This window comes from Mobula hypostoma, chromosome 7, assembly GCF_963921235.1.
Source record: "Mobula hypostoma chromosome 7, sMobHyp1.1, whole genome shotgun sequence".
NCBI lineage: Eukaryota > Metazoa > Chordata > Chondrichthyes > Myliobatiformes > Myliobatidae > Mobula > Mobula hypostoma.
Genome location: NC_086103.1, coordinates 123,847,004 through 123,870,997, shown reverse-complemented (window position 1 = coordinate 123,870,997; position 23,994 = coordinate 123,847,004). Strand labels below are relative to the sequence as shown.

Below are 23,994 nucleotides of genomic sequence, written 5' to 3'. Positions count from 1 at the left end.
CGAAACGTTGACTGTACTTCTTCCTATAGATGTTGCCTGGCCTGCTACGTTCACCAGCATTTTTTGTGTGTGTTGCTTGAATTTCCAGCATCTGCAGATTTCCTCATGTTTGTGGTCAAATTAGCATGTTGTTTGGTACTATGATCACAAAATGGAATATTTACATGAAGGAACTCCTCAATGCAGGAAACACTTAGATGGCAACTGTAACATCTTCTTTAAAGACAGGAGGGAAAAATGCAGAATGGATAAAGAGAACAGAAGATCAGATGTTGAATCATGATGCAAGAGCTTGGAGAATTGTTACTTTTATAGAGGTTCGAAAAGGGTGGAGGCAGAACTAGAGTAAATTTTATAACCAAGAAAAATAACCAAAAATAGAAAAACTAATATGTTTAAATGTTCTATTGTTAATCTTCCCTCTTCTTCCTCCTCTCGTTCCTCTTCTTCCTCCTCCTCTCCTTCCTCTTCCTCTCCTTTGCCCTCTTCTTCCCTTCTTCTTCCACTACTACTTCTTCTTCTTCCAGTACTACTACTTCTTCCTCTTCTTCCACTACTACTACTTCTTCTTCTTCCACTACTACTATATCTTCTTCTTCTTCCACTACTACTATATCTTCTTCTTCTTCCACTACTACTACTTCTTCTTCTTCTTCTTCCACTACTTCCTCTTCTTCCACTATTTCTTCCTCTTCCTCTTCTCCTCCTCCTCTTCCTGCCCCTGCATGACTTGTTTCCGTTTAGGTGCTGTAGGTTCTGATGAGGCCAAATCAGGATTGGCAGACTCTGCCACAGGTGGGGTAAATGAGGTCTGAAGAGGTGTATGAGTGGAATGCAGCTGCTCCTGCTGTTTCCTGATAGCCCCTACATGCTCCTATAAGAGAGGCTCAAAGGCTCACAGTGCTGAGTGCCTTCCCATGTAGTTCTTTGCCAGTTTGAGCAATCTTAAACCCAGGTTTTCCCATAAGTCAGTGATGATGTTGCAATTTTTTCATGTTGTATATTATACCATTGAACTGTTTTTTACTATTCTTCTGTAAATTGCTTCATTTGACAAAGTTTAGAACAGGAATGTGTAGTCAAGCTTGCAGATAATTGGCTGAGTTTGATCAGAGCCTTGATATTGATGTTACTGTCCTCAGAGTGGATACTGGTGTTGGTTCATCTAACCTGCTAATGGATTTAGAGAATCTTGTGGAGATATTGTTGATACATTGCAGTGCCTGCTATAGGTTCTTCATGACATTGATGCAAACATGAGGGTGGAAAATCGCTACTGTTCAGAAGGTTATGCAGTTGGTGCTAAATTTAAGGTCCTGGTTTTCAAATATTCTTTTCTTCAGATGGTTATGCTGTTGCATTGAAAGTAGTGTAACTTCTATTGCTGATGTCTGCAAGATTTGGGAAGTGATCTTCATTGGTCAGAGTCTGTCATGGATCTTAATTGTTTGGGGCAGTGATATGGGAGCAATGTGGCAGGTTGGTTATTAAGGATCTTGCCTTCCATATGATTATCTATTGCTCATTCCCTTATCTGCTTCTTTAATGGAATCAGTGATGAGATGGAACTAGGCCACCAAGTACTATAAAGCATACAGACATACACATAATAACTAAATTTGAGGTGATGTTGGTTTAAAGTTCAAAAATTTCGAGAGGAGTTCAAAGTAAATTTATTATCAAAGGATATATATGTCACCATATAAACCCTGAGATTCATTTTCTTGTGGGCAATCACAGTAAATACAAGAAAAATATAATAGAATCAATGAAAGACCGCACCCAACAAGATGAACAACAACCAATGTGGAAAAACAAAACAACAAACAATGCAAATACAAAAATAAAGAGAATAATGAAATAATAATTGTTAGAGCAATTTTTGGGTTTAGAACACAGAGCTAAATATTGACTTCAGCAAGTAACCCCGATTTGAATATGCATTGATATGCATATATCCCTGATGTATTTATCTTGCTGGTCCCCCTGGAAAGAGAGAATTTTAGTTACCAGAGAATGAAAGGATGAAGAGAAGGAATGCGATTAAGCTGCAATCAGCCAGCAGGGAAAGAGCTAACAGGCTGCATTTCTAAAGACTATTGCTCAAATTTCTGGAACAACCTTTCTGCTTAGCAATGTTGTAGGTAGGTACTAGGGATAACAGGGTAAATGTAGGTGCACATAGAGTAATTGGAAGGGTTCTGAAGCAGAGCATTTCTGCTGCCCTATTTGAGTAGATCCTCCTTAAGGTTGGCTTTTCCTGGTACAAGTTTATTTTGTCCAGGAGGGCCAAGAGGAGGGACTGTTAGAGCAATTTTTGAGTATAGGACTTACAGCAAAATATCCATTCCAGCGAGCAACTTTCAGATTCAAATATGAATTGAATATTACCTTTAAAATGCAGACCAGACAGAACAGAAAACAGGTACTTAACTGTTTGACTACATATGCATGAATCCAAGCAACATCCCACTACATGGATACAACAATAATATACACTTATTTTGGGTGTGATGGTGGAAAAATCCAGACATTTGAAATTGTCACATATGTAGCTCAAAGAAGGCATTGTAAATACAGATTTGTTTGAATTGTCCTGAATTTTCTTTGATCTTTAGCACATAAAATGTTGTGTAGGGCTGGGCCCTCCCACCAATCTTGATCTTGCTGTGCAGCACCACTCGCCCAGAGTTTCAATCTCCCTCCTATATGCTGATTCATCATCACCTTAGTTTTGGCCAACAACAAAATGATATGAATAATAATTATAAAATAATAATGAATAAATACATAAATAAACAAACAATAAGTATTGAGAATGTGAAAAGGAGAGTCCTTGAAAGTGAGTCTATAGGTTGTGGGAACAGTTCAGTGATGGGGCAAGTGAAGTTATTCCCTCTGGTCAAGAGTCTGATCGTCGAGGGTGATAAGTCATCCTGAACCTGGTGATGCAGGTCCCGAGGCTCCTGTTCCTTCTTCCTGGTGGCAGCAGAGAGAAGAGAGCATGGCCTGGATGGTGTGGTTCCTCCATGATAGATGCTGCTTTCCTGCGACAGTACTCTGTATAGATGTTCTCAACGGTGGGGAGGGATTTACCCGTGATAGACTGGGCCATATCCATTTCTTTGTTGGCTTTTTCATACAAGGGCTATGATGCAACCAGTCAATAAACTCTCCACCGCACATCTATAGAAGTTTGTCAAAGTTTCAGATTATATACTGAATCTTCGCAAACTCTGGAGAAAGTAGAGGTGCTGCCATGCTTTCTTTGTAATGGCACTTAAGTGCTGGACCCAGGGCAAACCGTTTAAAATGATAACACCAAGGAATTTCAAATTACTGACTCTCTCTAATCCGATCCCCCGATGAATGACCTCCGCTTCCCTCCTCCTGAAGTCAATAATCATCATCTTGGTCTTGCTGACATTGTTGTTGTGGCACCACTCAGCCAGTTTCAATCTCCCTCCTACATGCTGATTTGTCACCACCTTTAATTCTGCTAACAACTGTAGTGCTGTCGGCAAGCTTAAATATGGCAAATATTTTTATGACTACGCTTAGTCTCACAGTCATAAGTATAAAGTGAGTAGAGCAAGGAGCAAAGCACACAGCATTATGATGCACCTGCGCTCGTGATTCTGCAGTGGAAGTGACCAAGTTTGAGCAGTTTCTTACTCTTCCTGCAGATAAACCAGTCTGTCTGGGAACTTAATTGGAGGCAAAGCATTTTACTATTAACAATTGGGAAGACAGTCAGGACTTTATTATGACTCCAGAATGCATTAGGATTGAGTCTGTGGTGAATCCACGCTTAGCATCAAAGTTTTCATGTTATACAGAAGTTGAAGAAAATTGACACAATATTGAGGAAAGATACACTTGTAAAAGGTCCTCCATAATCCAGCCAGGTGGATAATGTATCATATGCATTAATATCTTGTGCAAAGATTTATGCTGTTCCTTGATTTTTTTCTTGAATTTGTTCAATGCTAACTATCATGTTCTTCAATCCTTTTGTTATGTGGAATCCACTTTATGACTCTGGAGTACTGAGAAGAGAAGCATTCTTGCCACGACATGACAGCAAGCAGTGTAATTACAACAAATGGATTTAACTCCTTTTTTTTAAGATGGTCACGATTATAATAACTTTGAGACCCCCTGACATGTGCTCATCTTCCCTAATGAGAAAGATGAGGGCATAAATTCATACCAGAAGGACTTTCTCCCTATAGTTTAGTACTTTAATAGGGATTTTGTCATTGCTTTACAACTTTTGAATAGCCTTTCCAATTGCTAATTTCTTCAAGGACTTCAACTTAGACTAATATCATTATGTTAATTTGTCATTTAGCCCGCCAGTGGCATAGTGGCATTTGCACCGGACTTCAAGGCAAGTGGTCCTGGGTTCAAATCCAGTTGGCATCTTGCACGCTTTCCATCTGTGCTGGGTTGAGCTTCGAGCTAGTAACTCAGTCTCATAAAAAACAGACAAAAATGCTAAAGAAATGGCAAGGTTGTCACCCAAAGTGTCACAAGGGTTGGAAAGGAACAAAAAATTTGTCATTTAAGTTATCATTGATTTATGATCATCAAAGTTCATATTAACTTATGTTTGTTACGTTTGTAATGGACTGTACTGCTGCAAAAAAGGTTAATTTTCATGAAAACCATACCCTGTATATGCATGACTCCAACAATAAACCTGAACTTGACTCATGTAATCATGTGGCTGTGATAGATGGTCCAGTATATTTTGTGATGGACTTAAGGAGAGATGTTAGTAGAAGGAGAGAACAAAAGTAAAGCTAGTTTTTTCAAAAGATAAACTAGATTGTTTAAGGCTGAAACACAGCTGAAACATTGCAATCAGAAGTTGAAATCTAAAGAAAAAAATTGAAACTGTGTATGCTTAAGAAATAGGGCCCTGTGTAATTCAGTAACCATAAGGCAATAGACTGGTGAGATTTGACTGGTTGAGTTTTAGTCAGTTGAAGTTTACAAAGAACTCAACATGTTAAACAAAGCATTAAAATACACACCAAAAACTGCACTGTATGTAGGATCAGAATGCAGCATGCTTTGGAAATGGAAGCCGCCAAAATTGATGATGTTGTGTGTGTGGTTTACAGTTCACATGGCATCAAATAAGGCACAACATATTTGCACATTGCAATAGAACCTAAACAAATTGCTAAGGTTAGGGAAGGACTGAGAAGCCAGGGCCTAAAGGCACATACTTAAAAATTAGAATTTTGTTCTTTCTTATTCAACTTTCTCCGAAGCTATAATATCTGCAACCACAATTTTCACAATTCATACAAAGTTTGGATTTCAATTGGTTGAAGAAATCTTAATGCTTAAGTTATCAGTAAGAAGTTCTGATGGATTTTTTCACTAAACTCTACTAAAAAAGAGTGAATCAAAAGGAGATGATATTTATGTTCATACAGGTGAACAGATAACTTTCTTAAATTACTAATTCAATAGTGTAAGAAAATTGATATACATCTAGAATTAATAATAATGATAAAGCTAAAAATGCCAGATCTCAATAACTGTATTTGTGACTTATTAAGCTACTGAAAATACACTTACCTGAGTGAACAAAACCTTTTCTGGTAAACTTGATAAGTATTCAGAGCACTTATCCAACTTACTGCATTTTATGTATTTATATGAAGGCTATTGCAATGAAAGAACTGAATCTCTAAATGTTTAGCTACTACCATACTGAGAAACTGAAGACAAAATTCTACCCCTCTGTCCCAATTCTACCAAAACCCTTTATAACTTCAAAGACTACTTTTTAGTTCATCTGACCTCTTATTAGCTCTAAACTTGAGAACAAAGGGGTGCCATCCATCCCTGCCAGTTTATCCCTCATTACTTCATATGTAGAACTTTGCAATTTCAGGTTCACTCTTGAAAAACTTCTTTAAAAATTCTAACTTACTAGTGCTCTTTAAATTTTGCATAATTTGCCTACCAGAACTATAATTGTCATCCAAGTGTGGTCCAATCAATGTTCAATTCAAATTTGCAAAAGCTCTCCGCATTTTTCCAACTTTATTCCTTCCTTCCAGGAATAAAGTAAAGCACTTAATGACTTTTCTATGGAATTATTGCATTTTTCTTATCAAAATTCCATTATCTTATATAGATTATATTTCCAATTTCAAAGGTTGAATCATCAATGTGAATATGAATGGTCTTGTACTTATTCTTGTTAAAGCCAACTTCCTACATTCTACATTTGGAATAGATCCCCAGACAGTGAGCTGTCCATTTGGTTTATTCACTTCTGACTATACTCACTTTAACTTATTAATCAGTTTATTTTGTGGCACTTTATTCCAATGGGCAATCTTCTACTTAAAAGACAACAGGGCTACTTGCTATCTGCTTACAGATCATAAGTTTTTAGAAGAAGAATGGAAAACTCCAGGATCTGTATTATTGTGCCAATGTACAATTGCACGCAAGTTATACTTCACAAAGCTAATATAACTGATGAAACTTGTTCCCACAGATATTTTTATGCATACTAGAGATATTCTGCTCTGTATTCAGACTGAGGTTTTCTACTGCATAATGGAGGCATTTTATTCTGTATTCAGATTGAACTTCAGTTTTCTAACTTAAGAATGCAATATCAAAAATCATAATTCCTCTAAACTCTATGTGTTAGAGCACTTAATATAGATCTAAGGATTGCATTACCATATTAAGATTTGACAAAGTACAAGGTACTAACATTTGCATCATATTCTAAAGCATAATAACCAATTGTTTCAATATTTCATAAGGTATGTTACTAAAATACCTTCATCATTTTGAAAATCAGTGCTTATTAAAAAATCAATATTTTTAACATTATCACCAATACATGAAAAATATTAAGTTACTGATCAATTGTTTTCAAAATATGAAGTATATTTTGTATTACAGTGGTAGATAAACTCATATTTATGGATAAACATGCTATGTAAAATAGCAATAAAGCACACAGCCAGATGTGGCTAATTTCTAGGTCACACATTTCATTCAGACCCATGACCTGAAAAGAATTACATCTTGTATTTGAATCTCTAATAAAAATTGTCTCTAAAATACCAGTAATACTTTTAAAAGTAACATTTGGGATACAGACGTGTCAATATCATACCTAGCAATATCAATAGATTAAGTTTAAACCATTCAAAACATTTAAATTACAAGGGGCCAGTGTCTATTGTATACTTCCAGTATTTGTTTTCAGTTTGTCAAATATACCTTTTGGTCCTTTTATAAGTTTTATTTCTGCGATAGTTTCCAAAACAGGCCGCCTCCTGCGCACATACAGTCGTACAATTGAGCCAGCATCTTTCAATGCCTCTACAGCTCTACAGTGAGATACTTCAGAGACGTCAATTTCGTTTACCCGCAGAATGCAGTCATTGACTCTAAACAAGAATAAAAAAATAATTTTCATATAAAATTATTTATTTCTTCAGTTGTAATCTCATTCACTTACAGTATATTTGTGTTCTTGGAATTGAATGAAGATGGACACAATTAAACAAACAAAAACACATTTTTTTGTCAAGGAGAGGCTAGCTATTAACATATCACATAGAACTAGTCAATCACCCACTCATACATTTTCCACCATTCAATAAGGCCATGACTGGTTTATTTATGCTTCAATATTTCAATCCCTATTTCTCTTCATACCTCCTTGCTCCATTATTTTTCAGATAATGTATCTGTTAATCTCCACTTGAATATACGCAATAACATTGCCTCTGCAGCTCTCTGTGGCAGAAAATTCCAAAAATTTATAACTCAATGAAAGAAGAAATTATTTCTTATGTCAATCTTAAAAGGTTACTCCTTGTTTTCAAACCGTGCTTCATGTTCTAGATATCCCCAACAAGGGACACACCCTCTCAGCATTAAATTTTAATATATGGATACTAATTGTAATTTACAGTAACAATGGTCTTATTATGTATTGCTGACACATAACAACAAATTTCACAACATATGCCAGTGACATTAAACCTGATTCTGATTCTGTTTATTTACTTTAGAATATTATATGTTTCAGTAAGTTCATAAGTCAGTTTTCTAAACCCCAAATAATATAGGTCCCATTTGCTCGGACTTGCTTCATTGGTCAGCCCCCCAAACCCCCCCCCCACATTTTTGGAACCAACTGAGTGAATCTTATCTGAATTGCCTTTAATGTAGGTATATCATTTCTCAGATAGGAAGTTAAAAGTGCATCTTCTAACTAAGACCTGATAAGTTTACATTAAAAATTATCTACTTGCATGTAGTATCCCCCTTGTAACAAAGGCCCAAAAAACAATGGTTTAGAAACAAAAAAGGAAGAAGACACCATACAAAATTTGGACACTCAGTTCTTTGAGAATAAATTACATTTAATTTGTCTTAAAAGAAAGCAAGGCGCATTTACTGAACATTGATAAAAGAACATAGGAAACGGAATAAGCCATTTAACCCTTTGAACCTGATTATTAGAGATCTGTAATTTTCAGTCATTAAAATTAGTAACAGAACAGATAAACAGTTCTTAAGGAGGAACCCAAAGTAACCACTATCCACTATGTGGAGTTGTTTCTCATTTCACTCCTAAAACTACTGACTATAATTTTTTGACTTTTCTCCCAAATCTTCAATACTCAGCCAACAGAAGAAGCTTCTCTTCACCCAGCTTTAAGGTTCCCACTACTATGTTATGAAGCTAACCTTAAATGAAAACAGCAAAGTTCCAAAGGAAATCATTGTCAGACACCATGAGTCACGTCCTACTAATTTGATCACCTGCTTTTTATCCTCAAACAACAGGAATTCTGCAGATGCTGGAAATTCAAGCAACACACATCAAAGTTGCTGGTGAACGCAGCAGGTCAAGCAGCATCTGTAGGAAGAGGTGCAGTTAGTCCTGACGAAGGATCTCGGCCTGAAACGTCGACTGCACCTCTTCCTACAGATGCTGCTTGGCCTGCTGCGTTCACCAGCAACTTTGATGTGTGTTGCTTTTTATCCTTACTGTTTGTTTCCTGCTGCCCAGCCATTTTCTGACCTATTTCAATAGCTTGCCTTTGTTTCCAAAGCTATCAATATTGGCTAACAGCTTAATGTAAGACACTTTATCAAATCACACCAAAAGTCCACTGAAATATAAATAGAAACATAGAAACATAGAAAACCTACAGCACAATACAGGCCCTTTGGCCCACAATGCAGTGCCAAACATGTACTTACTTAGAAATTACGTAAGGTTACCCATAGCCCTCCATTTTTCTAAGCTCCATGTACCTATCCAGGAGTCTCTTAAAAGACCCTATCATATCCGCCTCCACCACCATCGCCGGCAGCTCATTCCACGCACTCACCAAGTGCAAATATGCAAATAATAATCACCTTCTTGAAAAATTCAATTGTGTCCATCAGCCTCAACATACTGTCCATGCGAGCTCACTCTGATCAACTGAAAGTTATTACTTTGGTAAACTAGAGGGGAGCAAATATGACACAAATACTTGAAAGAGGGACAGATGAAGTTATGGACTAAAGGCTGTTTTGCCAAATATCAATAGCAGGGACAATGCTGGAATCTATAATGAAGTATACAATAATAAGCATTTCAAAAGCCATAATCAAACAATAGCATTGAACAGAATCAGAGATAAATTGTGTTTGACTAATCTGTTGGAATTCTTTGAAGATATGTTTTAATGAAGAGATGATGGGGTCATGTAGATGTGTATTTGAATTTTTTAAAAGGCTTTAGACAAGGTCCCACTGAGGAGTTGTTCAGAAAGTTTAGAATAGATGAAATTATGGGTAACACACGGATCTGGATTGAGAATTGTTTTTCAGACTGAAGGCAAAAGAAAAAAGGGCTAAACAGGTTCTTCTCAAACTGGCAGACTAATGCTTAGACCACAGCTAATCACGGTCAGTATCAACAACTTGGCTGAGGGGATGAAATGCCAAGTATCCAATTTTGTACACAATACTAAAGTCATCACCCTGACACAGTGGTGTCACGAGAACAACCTCCCCCTCAGGCTAACCCCTATCGACATCAACAGATCTGGGGATGACAGCTTTAAGTTCCTCAGTGTACACATCATTGAGGATCTAATGTGGTCTGTACATATCGGCTCTGTGGTGAAAAAAGCACAACAGTGCCTCGTTCACCTCAGACGATTGAAGAAGTTTGGGATGGGTCCCCAAATCCTAAGGACGTTCTACAGGGGTACAACTGAGAGCATCCTGACTGGCTGCATCACTACCTGGTATGGGAACTGTAACTCCCTCAATCGCAGGACTCTGCAAGTGGTGCGGACAGCCCAGTGCATCTGTAGATGTGAACTTCCCACTGTTCAGGACATTTACAAAGACAGGTGCGTGAAAAGGGCCCAGGGGATCATTGGAGACCCGAGTCACCCAAACCACAAAGCGTTCCAGCTGCTACCTTCTGGGAAATGGTACTGCAGCATTAAAGCCAGGACCACCAGGTTCTGGGACAGCTTCTTCCACCAGGCCATCAGACATTAATTCATACTGATACAAAGATTTTTACTCTCTCACATTGTGGGACAGATGTAAGATTTAAATAAATTCAAAGCCAAAAGGTCCATGGATGGATGGTTTCCCATACAAGGTGACATTGAGTAGATAAGGACAGTATTCTCCAGAGTTCAGAAGAATGAGAAGAGATTTAATTGAAACTTACAAAATTCTTAAAGTACTTGACAGGCTGAATATAAGGAAGAGGTTTCCCCTGGTTAAGTGTTCCAGATCCAGGGCCACAGACACAGAAAAGGGAGAAGGCTATTAAGGATTAAGATTAGGAGAAATTTCTGATTTTTTTTACCTTGGAGAGTTTGGAAGCTCAGACATATCTTATTCAGAACAGAGGTCTATAATATTTTTGGATATTAAAGAACATTGGGATAATGCAGGACAATGAAAATCAGGTAAAAGATTAACCACGATCTCAGTGAATAGCGGAACTGGCTCAAAGAGCCAGATAACTTACTCCTCTTACCATTCATTATATCTATATATTCCTATCACTATAAAAATATAAATATAAATGAATTATACTTATATAACTTGAGTATTTCTCAACAATATATAGTCAGCTAACTGGTCTGTAATTCCCTCATTCACCCGCTGACCTTTCATGCATAGAGGATATTCACATACAATTTTTCAATGTAAAGATATGATTCTCAAACTAAGAGAACTACAGAAAATTTAGCAAGGGCATCTGTAAAATCCTCCTATGGAAACAAACTGAGCCTTTGGATGGAAGAATCAGTAGGCCACATGGTCCTTTGAATCTGTTCTGCATTCTAAAAAAAAATGCCGTTCTGATATTTCAATTAAATTCCGCATTTCTTCCTGATCTCTTATGTCCTGACTCTCTCTTTAGCCAAAGAAACCATCTCAGCCTTCAGTATACCTAATTAATCCACATCCTCAACATTCGTCTTTCCTCTACAGCATCAGTTCTCAAACTGGGGTCCACAGACCCCTCAGTTAATAGTAGGGGTCCTTGGCACAAAAACGGTTGGAAACCCCTGCTCTACAGTATAGTATATACATCTTGATCTCCTCTTAAGGTCTGCACCAGGACAGAAGTCAACCTTTGATTCCCTGCTCATGAACAAGAAATGGCTGAGCATACTGAAAATATCATGGATGGTGTGTTCCTGACAACATTCTGACTGGCATGTTGAAAATTGTGCAGTAGGTTTAGCTACATCTCATATTTCAAATGCTGAACATAATTTCACTGAGATTCACTTATACCCAATCTTTACAGCAGTCTTTAAATAAGGACAACAAAGCTCATCTCTAACAATATTTAAGTAGTATTGCATCAAGGAGCTCTTGAAAAATTGAAAGCAATGATAATTGGAGTAGGAGGACTTTCCAATAGCTGCAGGCATCCCCAGCACAAAAGATTAATGTAGTTTTTGGAAACCAGTCATCTCAGTCCTGGGACATTTCTGTAGGAAATCCTCAAGGCCCATCAAGCTATTTGCTGGAGCAAATCAGCAGGTCAAGCAGCATCTGTGGGAGGAAAGAAATGAGTGACGTTTTGGGATGAAACCTGCATCTGGATTGAGAGTGGAGAGGCAAGATGGCTAATATAAAGAGAAGGGGAGTAGCAAGTAAAGAATCTGAGGTATTTGTTGGATTGAGAACAGATGTAAGATGACAAGCAGGGGTACCAGGTAGCAGAGTGGTGCTAGTGTGACAAATGAAAAATACATAGAGATTAACAAAGAGAGGAAAGAGGGAAAAAATGGAAAAAAAGCAACAGAATAATGTGGGCAGAGGGGTAGTGTGAAGATGGGAGATAACCGCTGAAGGGCGACAAAGAGGAATACAAAGGGCTGAAGGATCCCAGCCTGAAGTGTCAACTGTTCACCCTTTACCATAAGGTGGGCAGAGGGGTAGTGTGAAGATGGGAGATAACCGCTTAAGGGTAACAAAGAGGAGCACAGAGGGTCCCAGCCTGAAGTGTCAACTGTTCACCCTTTTCCATAGATGCTGGCTGGCCTGCTGAGTTCCTCCAGCATTTTATGTGTATTACACAAAGGGCTACAAGCACTAGACTATGATGAGTAAAGGAAGTGAGAATGGGAAAAATTAGGAAAGCAGTGAAAGCCAGGAGATGAAGGGGTCAAAGATGGATGAAGCAGGTGAGAAGTGTTATGACAGATGTGGGGGAGTCAATAACTCCTCTCTTTTCACAGATGCTGCTTAACTCATTGTGGGAGCAGCCATTGTGTGAGTGGGCCAGGGTTAGAGTCGGATGCTTTGACCCAACAAACTTTGGCAAGAACAGGTGGAGGATAAGGTTACTGAGTCATTTGGTACCATTTGTTTTGAAGAACTTAAGCTTAAGAAGTTCGAGCCGAAGGTATAAAAAGCTCGGTAAGAAGAGGCTGGGTAAATAGAACATAGAACATAGAAAAATACAGCACAGGAACAGGCCCTTCAGCCCACAATGTCATGCTGAACCAATTAAATTAGCAACCAAATGGTCAATTAAGGTAGTCTCTTCTGCCTACACATTTAGTAACTGGAAGAAGATGGTGCCAGTAAACAATGATACCACGGGCAACATCCTCCAAATGGTCCACGAAACTGTAATCCACAGTTTAATGGTGTGTTTTCAGGCCGATTGAGCAATCTGGCACTTGGCCATCTCTGACAAGGTTCTGTGAAGCGAGCGGCCTTGAGGCCAAGAAGCTTAGAGATGGGGCACTAGACCATGATTGACTCCATTTCTCACCAATCTCGCTGATTAAAGCATCAAGGAAGATTGAAAATATCGAGGCAAGTGCGGAGACAAGTAAGTGTTCAGTGCCATCTACCAGCCTCCAACTCACTGCTGCCAGAGAAAGGAGTCTGTGTGTGATGGTCTCTCTCTCTCCCTTTCACACACTCGCTGATCCTGAGGGAAGGTCTCTGCATTTGAATGGTCTCTCTCTCCCTCAATGCTGTTGGAGGATGGTACCAAAGTTCTAGGTCTGCAGTTTGTGGATTGGACTGTAGTTCACATTTTAATATGCTTCTGGTCACTCCTTTTTCTGCTGCTATTTTGGGCAACTTTGAACCGGGGCGGTCTGCAGATAATGAACACTGAGCTGAACTGAATATTGACTCTTTTGTTTTTGTGTTTTATATTCCTTTTTCACACATTCTTTCCTGTTGCCTTTTGCACAATTAGTTTTTTGTGCGTGGTGGGGGGTAATTGATTGATGTTCCTGTTGCCATTTGCGCGATCTGTTTTTTTGCGCATGGGGTGGATCTTCTTCTTTGAATGGGTTCCATGGTCTTTGTTGTATTGTGGCCATCTGTGCGGAAGATGAATCTTAGGACTGTGTATAACATACGCACTTTAATAAATGTACTTTAAATCTTTTGAATTGACCATATTCAACCATTTTCCTCACATTCATATGCTTATCTAAACATCCCTTTAAAGTCTTAGTGTATCTGCCTCTACCATCGCCCTGGGCAGCACGTTCGGGCACCCACCACTCCTGTGAAAAAAAACTTGCCCCTCATATCTCCCTTAAAATTACTGCATCTTACCTTAAATGTATGCCCTCTGGTATTAGGCATTTCAACCATTGGAAAAAGATATTATCTGCCTACTATATGCCTCTCAAAATCTTATAAGCCTCTATCAGATCTCCCCTCATCATGCACCACACTTGAGAAAACAACCCAAATTTGTCCAAACCTCTCATTATAGCACATACCCTCTGATCCAGGCAGCATCCTGGTAAATCTCTTCTGTCCCCTCTCCAAAGCCTTGACATCCTTCCTACAATGAGGTGACCAGAACTGTATGCAATAACATCAATTTCTCCTTCAAGTAATTTATTTTCCCTCCCCCTTCTCTCTTCTTCAATTCCCTACTCTGGCCTCCCATCTCTTCTCCTTACCTCCCCTAGTGTCCCTCCTTCTTCCATTTCTCCCATGGTCCACTTTCCTCTCCTATTAGATTCCTTCTTCTCCAGCCCTTTACCTTTCCCACTCACATGGCTTCACCTATCAGCTTTCTAGCTAGTTCTTCTTTACTTCCCCCTACCTTTTTGTTCTGGCATCTTCCCCTTTCCTTTCCAGTCCTGATGAAGGGTCTTGGACTGAAACATCAACTATATATTCATTTACATACAGTGGATGCTGAATTCTTCCAGCATTTTGTGTGTGCTGTACTGTATGAACTACTCCTGATACAGACTAACTAGAGTTTTATAAAGCCACAACATGACACCTCGACTTTTGAACTCAATGCCTTGACTAATCAACATAAGCATGCCATATGCCTTCTTAATCATCCCATCAACTCTATAGTCACTTTCAGGGAGCTATGAACTTGAACCCCAAGATCCCTCTGCTCATCAATACTGTTGCCCTTAACAATGCACTGTCTCACACTTAACTAGGGCAGTGCTTTTCATTGTCTTACCTACCATCCTGTCTACACTGAATTAAGGACTAAGGATTTGCAGACAACAGAACCTACCTGTTCTTACTTGTGCCTTCTCTGAAATTTTGAGTTTAGCACTCATTTAGGTCAGTGCACTGCCCTAGATAAGGAGATTCTTATGGGGGAGGGTGAGCAACCAGAGGTCATAGTGCAAATTGGAACAAATGGCATTGGTAGAAATGGAGAAGAGGTCCTGCACAATGAGTATACAGAGTTAGGAAAGAGGCTGAAATACAGGACTTTCAAGATTACTTCCAGTGATTGTCATGTGCAAATCAAGTAAGGAATAGGATGATAGTACAGATGAATGAGTGGCCAAGGAACTGGTGCAGTGTCAAAGTTTCAGGTTCTTGCATCATTGGAATCTTTTCTGGGGCAGGGTTACCTGTACAAGGGAGATGGATTACACATAAACTTAGGGGAACCAATAGTCTGGCTGGGATCCCAGATGGCGCAGAAATTGATAGGTACATCCAGGATAGCTATGCATTGCTAAAATCAATATGTAGATAGTCCAATAAGAGGAAGGGCTATACTGGACCTGGTGCTGCGTAGTGCCTGGTCAGTTGACCGACCCTTCAGTGGGTGAGCAGTTAGGGAATAGTAACCACAATGCCTTAAGTTTTAAGATAGCTGTAGAAAGGGATAAGTAAGGATCTTGGGGGAGAGATTTAAATTGGAGCAGGGAAAATTATGAGAGCATTAGGTAGGAAGTAGGAAGAGTTCATTGGGAAGAATTGTTTTTGAGATAGTCCACATCCAACATGCGGAGGGTGTTTAAAGACCAACTACACAGAGTACAGGACCGGAATATTCCAGTCAGAAGGAAGGGCAAGGATGGTTGGGTAAGAGAACCTTGGATGTCCAGAGAGGTGATGAATTTAGTTAAGAAGAAAAAGTCAGGAAGCAAGAATCAAACAGAGCACTTGAGGATTATAAAGATGCCAGAAAAGAAATCAAGAGTCCAATGAAAATCTTTCGCAAATCAGATTAAAGAGAATCCAAAGGCATTCTATACATACATCAACAGCAAGAGGATAACCAGAAAGATGGTGGGGCCACTCAAGGATAAAGGGGAAAACATTTGCTTGGATGCAGAGGAAGTGGGTGAAGTCCTTAATGTATTTACCAAGGAAAGGACGTGGAGGATAAGGAAATCAGTGCAGAGCATATTAATATGCTGGGCATTTTGAAGTAAAGGAGGAGGTAGTTTTGGATCTCTTAGAAGCATTAAGGTGGATAAATCACCAAGGCCTGATAAGATATACTGTACCCCAGGTTATTGAGAGAGGTAAGAGAAGAGATTTTGGGGCCTTGACCAATATCTGTGTGTCGTCTCCAACTACAGGTGAAAGCCTAGAGGATTGATGGATAGCTAATGTTCCATTACACAAGAACAGAACCAGGGATAATCCTGGAAACTATAGGCTGATGAGTTTCTTGACAGTGGTTGAGAAGTTATTGGAGAGAATATTTAGGGATAGGATTTATAAGTATTTGTAAAACCATGGCCTAATAAGGGAGAACTAGCATGACTTTGTGTAGGGCAAATTGTGTCTTACTAACTTGATTGTGTTTTTTATTGAGGTGCCAAGAATGATTGACGAAGGCAGGGCTGTGGATCTTGTCGACATAGATCTTAGTAAAGCATTTCACAATGTCTTTCAAGGGAGGCTCATCCAGAAGATTAAGATGCATGGAATCCATGTTTAAATGCCTATTTAGATTCAGAAACTGGCTTACCCATAGAAGACAAAATGTGTGGTCAAAGGAACATTCTAGCTGGAGGTCTATGATTAATGGATTTCCACAGGGATCTGTTCTGGGACCTCTGCTGTTTGTGATGTATATAAATAACCTGGATGAAAATGTTGATGAGTGGGTTAGCAAGTTTGTAGGTGATACCAAGATTGATGGTGTTGTGAACAGCAGAGAAGACTGGCAAAGAATACTACAAGACATAGATCAATTGCAGATATGGGTGAACAAATAACAGATGGTGTTTATTTTATTTATTTTGTGATATAGCATGGAGAAGGTGCAGAAGAGGTTTGCCTGGATGCTGCCTGGATTAGAGGGCATGTGCTAGAAAGAGAGGATGGTCAAAACAATTTGGGTTGTTTTCTCTAGAGAGGAAGAGGCTGAGGAGATCTGATAGAGGTTATGAGATTATGAGAGTTATAGATAGAGTAGACAAACAGAATCTGGTGGGTGCCTGTTGGAGGTAGAGGCAGATGCATAGGGATTTTTAGGAGATGTTTAGATAGGCACATGCTTGTGAGGAAAATGGAAGGATATAGCCATTGTGTAAGCAGAAGAGATTAATTTAGTTGGGCATTTAATAACTAATTTAATTGGTTTGGCACAATATTATGGGTTAAAGGGCCTGTTCCTGTGTTGCTCTGGGTTCTAACCTATTGAGTTTCTCCTTCAGATTGTTTGTTGCTCCAGATTTCAACTGCAATCTTATACCAAAAGACATAGAACATAGGAGCGGAATTTGGCCATTAGGCTCATTGAGTCTGCTCCATGACAGGTCATGCCTCTCAAGCCCATTCTCTTGTCTTCTTCCTATAACCTTTGAAGCTCATAGCAATCAAGAACCTATCAACTTCAACTTTAAATATGACCAATGATTTGGCTTTCACAGGCCTCTGCGGCAATGAATTCAACAGATTCACCACCATCCGGCTAAAAAAATTCCTTCTCATCTCTTTTGTAAAGGGATGTCCTTCAATTCTGAGGGTGTGCCCTCTGGTCTTAGTCTCTACCGCTAGTTGAAACATCCTCCAAAGGGAAGGGGGACAATAGGAGTGCAGTCGTGATGGGGAATCCATAGTTAGAGAAGCAGACAGGAGATTCTGTAGATGTGAAAAAGACACCCAGATGGTATGTTGCCTCCCAGGTGCCAGGGTCGGGAATATCTCAGATCAGATCCAAAGCATTTTCAAGAGAGAGGGTGAATGGCCGGATGTCATAGTACATATCGGTGCCAACAACCTAAGTAAGAAAAGGGATGAGGTCCTGAAGAGAGACTATAGGTAGTTGGGTGGAAAGCTGAAAAGCAGGACCTCAAGGGTAGAAATCTCTGGATTTATTCCTATCCTTTGCATTCTGCCAGTCAACCAACTTTTGTACATGCTAGTATCTTTCCTGTAGTACCATGAGCTCTTCATCTAGTTTTGCAGCTTCGTGTGCAATACCTTGTCAAAGACCTCCTGAAAATCCAAATAATCAACATCTACTGACTCTCCTTTGTTTATCCAGCTGTTATTTCCTCAAAGAATTCCAACAGATTTGTTAGGCAATATTATCCCTTAAGCAAACTATACTTACTTCCACTTATCATGTGCCTCCAAGTATACTGAAGCCTTATCCTTAGTAACATATTGCCATCCACTGAAGTCAGGCTAACTGGCCTATAATTTCCAGTACTCTTCCTCTGTCCTTTGTTAAAGAATGGAGTGACATTCCTTAAATATTCCAGGATCTAGTGATTCTTGAAAGATCACTACTAATACCCTCACAATTTCCTCAACTACCTCTTTCAGAAATCTGGGGTGTAGTTCACCTGATCCAGGTGACTTATCTGCCTTCATATCTTTCATCTTCCCAAGCACCTTCTCTTCAATAATACCTACTAAATTCACTTCTGCCCCCTAACACCTCAAATGTCTGACAACCTGCTGGTATCTTCCACAGTGAAGATTGGTGCATCCACTATTTTTTTCTAGCAGTCCAATGTCCACTCTTGCCTCTCTTTTCCCCTTTATATATCTGAAAAAGCTTTTGCAGCCTAGTTTATATTATTTTCTAACTTTGTGTCTCCGGTGTCATTGGCCCAACCACCATCACCTGTTTAATCCCTATTCTTTTTTCATTCCTAGTTCATAAGTGAACATGTTTGCTGATGACTGTATAGTCTTCAAGTTCATTCACACTTCCTCAAATAATGATGCAGTCCATGCCCATACGCAACATTACTTGGCTAAATTAGGCTTGGGATAGTAAGTGACAGATAATATTTGTGCAACACTTACAAGCAAAAATCTAAACACTTCACATTAACATTCAATATTACCAAATTTTTAGTCATTAATATCTTATGGATTACAATTAACCTGAAACTAAACTGAAAGTACACATTAAGATGTAACCAGATATAAACTATTCACTCTGAAAACTTCTTCTGCTGTCGACTATGTAGAAGTCAGGAGTGTTATGTTACAGCATATTCTTGACTTGCCTGGTTGAGTACAGCTATAAAGAAATTCAAGAAACTTAAAAACACCTGTGACAAACTGGTCCTCTAGACAATATTAAACATTCACTTACAAAACGTTTACTTTGTGAACCTTCTACAAAATATATTGCTGCAACTCAAGCAAATCAGTTTTTGTTTATTTACCAAACCCATAACCATCAGCTAGAAGACCAAGATCAAAAGAACCACATCCTACAAGTTCATCGTGAAGTCAGATACCATCCAGCTATGGAATTAAACATATTTTCACTGGTGCACAGTCAGATTCCTGGAACTCACTAGCTAACCAACTCAAATACTGCTGCAATTCAAATGCAGTAACTTAATCAAACCCACATTAAAATTCTCTGATAATTCAAAATGGATAATAAATACAGCACATGCCATTTATAATCACACACCTTTAACTTTACAACCCAAATATCTTAAGTAACGGAACACACTTTATCATAGCACTATTTAAATCTCACTTCCTTAGTACATTAAATATGTGCTAATTTGCAGATAATCGTTACCATAGAAGTTGCATTTTTTGACATTTTAATTCTTAATTTATATTCTTAGAACATCACCGCTTGTCTACATTTTCCCACATTCCTACATTGCTGCCCAGAACAGCCAGAACCTCCCCTTTCAAGATAATGTCCAATGCCCCTCACCTAGGCAAAGTATCACTTGAGCTCCTCAATTCTATTGAGAAAGGATGCCATCCATCCTCCCCTTAATTACTGAACCACCAATTATCCTTTGCTGAACTCCATCACACGTGTGTGGATTTCTGAAGAAATCAGTAGGTCAGATGTACCAGTGACTTGGAAGGAAAACTGTTGAGGCCATACAATAGGCAGTTAGGTTCTTAATTCTTCATTGTGTTATTCTTTTCACTGGCCGAAATCCTGTAGCATTCAAATGATCTAATTTCTCTTCAACTTGACAAAAAGCCTATGTTGAACATTAAGTTCTATGACCACTTTTTAAGCTTAATGTACTCTATCTACAAAGATCAATTCTCCAAGATACCTGCACTCCTCCTACTCTGCCACTGTAACTATCCCTGATCTGGTCCACCATTTGTACTATGCAAATTCTATTTTATTTTCAAGATATATGGCTTTCTGCATTAATGAAGGAACAAAGATGGAAAATCTAATAATGCATGCAGTTTACCTGAGCCGTCCATCCTGAGCTGCTGCTCCACTGGGTATAATTTTAGTAATAAATATCCCAGGGTCATCTCCAATGTGAGGATTATCTGTGCCTCCTGCAATACTGAATCCCAGGCCAGAATTACCCTGTCAGTAAAGGAAATGGGTGAATTGAATTTAATCGGATAAACTGACAAAAGTCTGAGGGGAAAGTCAGTCTGTAACAAGGGTACATGCTCCAAAAGCAAACTGTGAATTCAGGAAGGAGGAGATATGGTGAACGCTCTGTAATAGCTGTCTTGTGACTGCATGCTAATCAGGGTAATAGGAAACTTAAGGGGTCAACATAAAATGAGTTTCAATTGTACAGTCTCTACTGCTTACAATTAATGTATTGGCATCAAAGTAGTAAGCCCAATATAACCAAAATAATTCAGTTTTGCTTTAACAAATGTGAAGAAGAGGTCACAGCAATTGAAAGAGTTCTCAGGAGGAAAGAAAATGGAATATGATTATGGGAATTTGACATGACTGAGTAACATTTTCAGACTGCTCCCAAAAACTTAACAATTCAGCAGCTGACTTAAGTTTCCATTATTTTTAATCAACAAATAGACTTAACATACATTTGGACAAATCTGTGTTATAATTTATTGATTCTATTTTTGGTTGTAACATTGACTTATTACAAGATAGTGAGATTCTGATGTGATTCTTTTGTTGCTGATTTATCTGACATTCTTTAGCATTAACTATTATAATCTCATAGAAATAACATATATATAAGATTTAAATATGACTAGAATTAATCCTACGCAATAAATATTCAAAAGCACTAAATTGAATAGAGTCTTCAGAAATACATTTCTTACAACTATTAATAAATATACTCATAACAATTTAATCAATATGTAAATCCAATCAAACAATGATAAGAATTCAAGTATGTTTAAATGTGGTCACAAAATTTCAAGGCAAATTAATAATCTGGAAAACAAATTGGTTAATTTAGCTCATCCATTCATAATTCTGCATTTAATTCAGCAGGTCTTCTTTAATTTAATTGTTAAGCATTTCAACAGGATTTATGTCTACACTTGTTGCCCATTTTTTAACCTATATATTATTCTTCATGTTTATCTTTTATCATTTTGGTCACCAGTCTATTTAACAAATATTGTAATTTTTGGCACAAGTTCATAGAGCTGTTAAGAAGGCATAATATGTGTTTGCCTTCTTTAGTTGGGGAATTGAGTTCAAGAGCCACGAGGTAATGTTGCAGCTCTATAAAACCCTGGGTAAACCACACTTGGAATATTGTATCAGTTCTAGTTGCATCATTATAGGAAGGATGTGGAAGCTTTAGAAAGGGTGCAGAGGATACTGCTGGAACTAGAGGTATGTTTCATAGGTTGAACGAGTTAAGGCTTTTCTCTTTGGAGTGAAGGAGGATGAGAGGTGACCTGATAAAGAGATGATAAAAGGCAAAAATACAGTGGACAGCCAGAGACATTTTTCCCCAGAACAGAAATGGCTAATAAAAGGGGGCATAATTTTAAGGTGATTGGAGGATAGTACATGGGGGGATGTTAGAGGTAAGTTCTTTACACAGAGAGTAGTGAGTGTGTGGAATGCCTTACAGGGATGGTGTAGAGGCAGATACATTAGAGGCATTAAAGGAACTCTTAGATCGGCATATGAATGATAAAAAAATGGAGGGTTATGTAGTTGGTAAGGGTTAGATTGAGTAGGTTAAACATTTGGCACAACATCATGGGCCAAAGGGCTGTACTGTGCTGCAACGTTCTATGTTCTATGTACCAGTCCCAGTATCACTCTGAAGTTTGTTTTAATTGTAAATTTACCGACTTAAACTGATTGTAAATCAGAGACAGTAATGATGTGTGAAATACACTACTCAATAAACTGATATTATAAATCAATTACTTACAAAATCTATTATATATATTGTCTTTTTACTGCTACTTTTATTAGGTACACTGAAATGTACATTGACCAATTGTGTACATGATCCCAAAATATTTTACTCATGTGTCTGAATTACAACTACGCATGCAACATTTATATTTTGCTGTTTTCATAGAGACATCTTGACTTAAATAATCCTGATTACTATGTTGGCAACAACCTATCTCAGAATATTCCACCAATTGCTATACACAGTACCCAAGACCGGCTCAGGAAAATAAACTGCTATAAAATGGTGCTACGTTTGTTTTCCAGGTTCCAGTTCTTAATTTCAAAACATTAGAGTAAGTTAATTAGTTGTTCATTCAGTTTTATTTTGATTGTTTAAGGAGAATCTCAGTCATCTAGGTAAATCAAAACAACTGGACTTGCTGTGTTGTTTAGAAAATTTATTTTGATTATACTTTTTACAGCTTTGCACATTTGATAAGCATTATAATTAACTTGTAATAGGCCACTTTAAGAATGGCTCAGTGAAAGCAAAGTAAGATAAAATCTCCCAGTTCATACAATCTCCCAGCTGAAATTACACCATAAAATAATCAAAACAAAATAAAACAATAAGCATTTTATCTATATATGAAAGGAATAACATCTTCAGATGTGGTAGAATCTGAAAAGACAAATTTGCTGCAGCAGCCTTTCGTTAAGAGTAAGATCACATTAACTAGTCTCAAAAATATCCAAAGTGACACTGGAAATCATATAGAAAAGGTCACTATATTTTTGAGGCAGTTACACAAATGCACTATAATCAAAATCTTTCTTCTTAGAACCTATTCACTATATTTCTATAGTGGTAGTAATTTTTTGTACAGTTAGAAATTCAGTGGTGACATAATCTTACTTTAGCTTACTTTATTCAGGCAATGGAGAAATCAGAAATAAATAAAATGCAGCCAAGTGATCTCCAGTGTGATTTATTTATTACAGAAACAGAGACTAAAAGCTTGCAATTTGCCAAATGTAACCTCTAACTGATATGGATTATAGAGTGAGCTGGAACGTGCTTGAGCCCCATGAAATCTGTGTAAACAATAAAAGCTTCTTCAACCTTTATGAATGGGATCATGATGAATTTTTCTCTTTCTTGTTGACCCCTTTGTGGCAATTAACACAGTTGTGTACTATACTCTTCTATTACTTTATGGTATTAAACTTGCAGCATTCCACAGCTGTCCAGCTATATTAACTATGTTTTAATCAATAGTTTCACTTCCTGCCATATAACATCATATTTAGTGTCTTGCAGAGAATCATTTCTTGATTTATTGCATGCTAATCCTGGTTTACATTACTTGCTGGCATAAGGTTAATTTCTAGAATATACACTGGAGGAAAACAATAACATTCTTTCACTGTTAACTCTCTGAATATCAGGATTTCAAACAATTCTATTCTCTATATTCATAAATTTCAGTGCTCTAAAATAACATTATCAACCCTATATCTATTCTTGGCTTCATTATCTTTTTTGCATATACATCCACCAAAGTCATTAATCCATCCATTGGTGGACACAATTTTATATTATTTAGTTTCAGCATGTG

The 23,994-nt window shown here is 38.0% G+C and overlaps 1 protein-coding gene across 4 annotated transcripts in view; it reads right to left on the bottom strand.

Annotated features, from left to right (window-relative positions):
• Positions 1–23,994, bottom strand: part of dlg2 (discs, large homolog 2 (Drosophila)) — an 841,994-nt gene that overhangs the window by 416,570 nt on the left and 401,430 nt on the right. For all 4 annotated transcript variants that reach the window (XM_063053945.1, XM_063053946.1, XM_063053947.1 and 1 more), the window contains 2 exons: positions 20,478–20,602; positions 7,276–7,445 (listed from right to left, as the gene is read on the bottom strand). In XM_063053945.1, the coding sequence (XP_062910015.1) occupies positions 7,276–7,445; positions 20,478–20,602 (295 nt within the window). The remainder of the gene's footprint in view (positions 1–7,275; positions 7,446–20,477; positions 20,603–23,994) is intronic.